This window comes from Etheostoma cragini, chromosome 14 (genome assembly GCF_013103735.1).
Source record: "Etheostoma cragini isolate CJK2018 chromosome 14, CSU_Ecrag_1.0, whole genome shotgun sequence".
NCBI lineage: Eukaryota > Metazoa > Chordata > Actinopteri > Perciformes > Percidae > Etheostoma > Etheostoma cragini.
In genome coordinates, this window is record NC_048420.1 from 11,672,568 (window position 1) to 11,677,538 (window position 4,971).

The 4,971-nt window shown below is 31.8% G+C and overlaps 1 protein-coding gene across 1 annotated transcript in view; it reads right to left on the reverse strand.

The window, feature by feature from the left end:
- The window catches only part of ccn4a (cellular communication network factor 4a), a 12,214-nt gene that overhangs the window by 4,632 nt on the left and 2,611 nt on the right, over positions 1-4,971 (reverse strand). Inside the window, exon 2 of the mRNA XM_034891358.1 lies at positions 3,678-3,966. Within this exon, the coding sequence (XP_034747249.1) occupies positions 3,678-3,966 (289 nt within the window). The remainder of the gene's footprint in view (positions 1-3,677; positions 3,967-4,971) is intronic.

Consider the following 4,971-nt stretch of genomic DNA (forward strand, 5'->3'; position numbering starts at 1 on the left):
GGTATAGTATGTCAAAAAATTATAAAAAGCCATAGTATAGTATTTCAAAAGTGATAAAAAGCCATAGTATAGTATGTCAAAAAATTATGAAAAGCCATAGTATAGTATGTCAAAAAATGATAAAAAGCCATAGTATAGTATGTCAAAAAGTAATAAAAAGCCATAGTATAGTTTGTCAAAAAGTGATGAAAAGTCATTGTATAGTATGTCAAAAAATGATGAAAAGCCATAGTATAGTATGTCAAAAAATGATAAAAAGCCATAGTATAGTTTGTCAAAAAGTGATAAAAAGCCATAGTATAGTGCGTCAAAAAGTGATGAAAAGTCATTGTATAGTATGTCAAAAAGTGATAAAGAGTCACAGTTTAATATGTCAAAAAGTGATAAAAAGTAATAGTATAGTGTGTCAAAAAGTGATAAAAAGCCATAGTATAGTATGTCAAAAAGTGATAAAAAGTCATAGTATAGAATATTAAAAAGTGATTAAAAGCCATAGTATATTATGTCCAAAATTAATAAAAAGTCATAGTATAGTATGTCAAAAAGTGATTAAAAGCCATAGTATATTATCTCCAAAATTAATAAAAAGTCATAGTATAGTATGTCAAAAAATGATAAAAAGCCATAGTATTGTATGTCAAAAAGTAATAATGAAGCCATAGTGTAGTATGTCAAAAAGGTGAAAAAAAAGCCAAGGTATAGTATGTCAAAAAATGATGAAAAGCCATAGTATAGTATGTCAAAAAATGATAAAAAGCCATAGTATAGTTTGTCAAAAAGTGATAAAAAGCCATAGTATAGTGCGTCAAAAAGTGATAAAAAGCCATAGTATAGTATGTCAAAAAGTGATAAAAAGCCATAGTATAGAATGTCAAAAAGTGATGAAAAGTCATAGTATAGAATGTTAAAAAGTGATTAAAAGCCATAGTATATTATGTCCAAAATTAATAAAAAGTAATAGTATAGTATGTCAAAAAATGATAAAAAGCCATAGTATTGTATGTCAAAAAGTAATAATGAAGCCATAGTGTAGTATGTCAAAAAGGTGAAAAAAAAGCCAAGGTATTGTATGTCAAAAAATTATAAAAAGCCATAGTATAGTATGTCAAAAAGTGATAAAAAGCCATAGTATAGTATGTCAAAAAATTATAAAAAGCCATTGTATAGAATGTCAAAAAGTGATAAAAAGCCATAGTATAGTATGTCAAAAAGTGATAAAAAGCCATAGTATAGTATGTCAAAAAATGATAAAAAGTCATAGTATAGTTTGTCAAAAAGTGATGAAAAGCCATAGTATAGTGTGTCAAAAAGTGATGAAAAGTCATAGTATAGCATGTCATTTATACTGTGATATAAAGGGTCACAGTTTAATATGTCAAAAAGTGATAAAAAGTCATAGTATAGTGTGTCAAAAAGTGATAAAAAGCCATAGTATAGTATGTCAAAAAGTGATAAAAAGTCATAGTATAGTATGTCAAAAAGTGATAAAAAGCCATAGTATAGTATGTCAAAAAGTGATAAAAAGCCATAGTATAGTATGTCAAAAAGTGATAAAAAGTCATAGTATAGTGTGTCAAAAAGTGATAAAAAGCCATAGTATAGTATGTCAAAAAATGATAAAAAGTCATAGTATAGTGTGTCAAAAAGTGATAAAATGCCATAGCATAGTATGTCAAAAAATGATAAAAAACCATAGTATAGTATGTCGAAAAAAGTAATAACGAAGCCATAGTGTAGTAGGTTGAAAAGAATAATAATAAAGTATGTCAAAAAAAGTGATAAAAAGCAAGGGTATGATGAAGTGATGAAAAGTCCTAGTATAGTATGTTGAAAATGTCATACTATAGCATGTCGAAAAGAACAGCCATAGTATAGTATAGTAGTTCAAAAAGAAGTGATAAAAAGACATAGTATGTCAAAAAAAGTGATAAAAAATCCATGTTATAGTCTGATAAAAAAAGCCATAGTATAGTATGTTGAAAAAGTAATAAAAAAGCCATAGTACAGTATGTCAAAAAATAAATAAAGAAATTTGTATCATACCATGTCGAAAAAAGATAAAGTGTGGCCAAAGTCAGGGACATTTTGACATGTGGCCAGAGGAGCTTGGGATTGATCCGCCAAGCTTGTGGTTATAGAACAACCATTCTTTCTCCCAGCCATAGTATAGTAGCTGTAAAATGTCATAGTATAGCATGTTCAAAAAAGTCAATAATAAAGCCATAGTGTTGTATGTCGAAAAGAATAAAAATACATACTGTAGTACGTCAAAAAGTGATAAAAAAGCAATAGTAAAGTATTTAAAATAAAAGTAATAATAAAGTCATAGTATAGTATGTTGAAAAAGTGATTAAAAACACCATAGTTTAGTTTGTCAAAAAAAGCGATAAAAGGCCATACTATAGTACGTAAAAAAGTGATAAAACAGCCATAGTATAGTATGTTGAAGAAAGTAAATATAAAGCCTGGTATTTATCTACCAAACTTGTGAATACAAGACACCCATTCTACCTCCCAACCATAGCAACCAGTCATTGGTAAAAGTCATATAACATGTTAAAAGTGTTTTTTTTTTTTGCATAGTAACATAGTATGTCAAAAAAGAAATATTAAAGTATACAAAAAAGTGATAAAAAGTCATATATATGTATGTTGAAAAAAGTGATTGCCACACCACAGTATAGTTTGTCAAAAAGTGATAAAAAAAACATAATGTAGTACGTCAAAAAGAATAATGATATACAACGTCAAAAAAGTGATAAAAAGCCATAGTATAGTATGTTAAAAGAGTGATGAAAAGTCATATTACAGTATGTTGAAAAAAGTGATATAAAAGCCATAGTATAGTATGTCGAAGAAAAAAAAGCCATAATATAGTATGTCAAAAAAAAAAAAAAAAAGCCATAGTATAGTATGTCAACAAACTTAACAAAAAAGTCACTTTGTAGTATGTCAAAAAAAGTGACAACAAAAGCCATAGTATAGTATGTCAAAAAGAATGATAACATAGTATGTCAAAAAAGCTATAAAAAGCCGTAGTATCGTTTGTCAAAAAAATTATAAAAAAGCCATAATATATGTAGTATGTGGAAAAAAGTGATTAAAAACACCATAGTATAGTTTGTCGAAAAAAGTTATAAAAAGCCATACTATAGTATGTTGAAGAGAGTGATAAAAAGTCACATTCCATTATGTTGAAAAAATTAATTAAAAAGCCATAGTATAGTATGTTAGAAAAAATAAAATAGAGCCATAGTATAGTATGTCAACAAAATTAAAAAAAGGATTATAATATAGTATGTCAAAAGAGTGATAACAAAAGACGTAAATATAGTTTGTCAAAAAAATTATAAAAAAGCCATAATCTAGTATGTCAAAAGGAATAATACTATAGTATGTTGAAGATGTCATATTATAGCATGTCAAAAAAGTGATAGAAATGACAGAATAATATGTCAAAAAGTGATAAAACAGCCATAGTATAGTATTTTAAAAATAAGTGTTGTGTTGTGTTGTTAGGGCAACCAGTGTTGATATGGCAGCAAACACCCGCTCTACTGAAACGTAAACTGGTCACTTGCAGTCTGTGCTGCGGTGTGGACAGTGATCCAAGAACACATCAGAAAATAAACTGTGTAAAATCTTTGTTTTGTCGGGTTTTGTTGAGTGACACTTACATGCACACACTCCTTTTTCGTACCTAGGCTTGTCCGAGCTGTAGTCGCAGTACAGTCCCTTGTGGTAGTCGCATGTGTCTGCCTCGTTGCACACCTCGCCCACCTGCCGGGCACAGGTCTTGCAGCATTCACAGCCATCCATGAGGAGGCTCACGCCCAGCGGACAGGTAGGGGCTACATCAGGGCACTCACAGGGCCACTTGCAGTACTGCGTGCGGTTGTACAGGTCCACGGCTGGGGATGTGAAGGCTATGGCAGGCGGCATTGCAGTGGAATTCTGGGAGTAGACCTGGAGAATGGAAAGTGAACACATTAGGCCTAAAAGACAACTTTTTAATTATGATGTGCAGTTCATATTTGTAGCCATTTCACTGAACCCTCACTAAATTAAAAATACAGCATTATCTTTGGTCACACAGGCTTCAGTAGCTAGTCTTTCTCTGTGTTTGAGAAAAACCAAACAGTCATCTTTTATCACATGAAATTTATTTGACCCTATGTGGCGAGGCTCTCCTGAATTCCTTCATATCCTGATCCTAACGGTGTCAAACACCTTTGTTTCACTGCGTACACGAGTGGAACACGTGGCAGCCAGTTAACATCTGCTCTGTGCAATAAATCAATTACGCCCATTAAAATGAATTACACACCCGGTTGTCTTAATAAAGCAACGGCAACGTCCCGTCTTGTATGTATACATAACACTCTGGAAGTGTTCCATTATCATATTTAAAATTTGCGACAGTTACAAAATCCTGCCAATGAAACATGAACGTCAGTGTGTTTTGTCTCTTACAAGCTAAGATCACACAGTTAACAGCTCTGTGGTTCTTCAAAGCAGATGTTCTCACTAAATCAGGCCGCATGAGTCACATTAACAGCTTAGCACTCGGAGGTTAGTTTTAGACAGTGGATGCAAGAGTGTCAACACAGGAAGCTTTTCTTCATTGATTTAGAGTAAAGATATCACTTTTCTGCTAGTTTTGAGAACACAATGTGCTTGAGAAAAATGCCAGAAAATGCTCTCTGGTGAGGGAGAAACTGAAGTTGGCTTCATAGGCACAGACAAGTAAACTAATATGGAACTTTTTCCATATTGGTTATCATGTTTGTTTTGTGGTTGCAGATACTCTGCAAACAAGCAGAGTTACTCACATGAAGTACAGTATAATACAATCAAAGTGTTAATGAATAAGATACATTAAAATCATGACTGACACGTCCATCATGACTGCCACACTGTTGACTGGTCTAGAAAGTCAGGCAACCAACGCACGGGGGGGGGGGGGGGGGG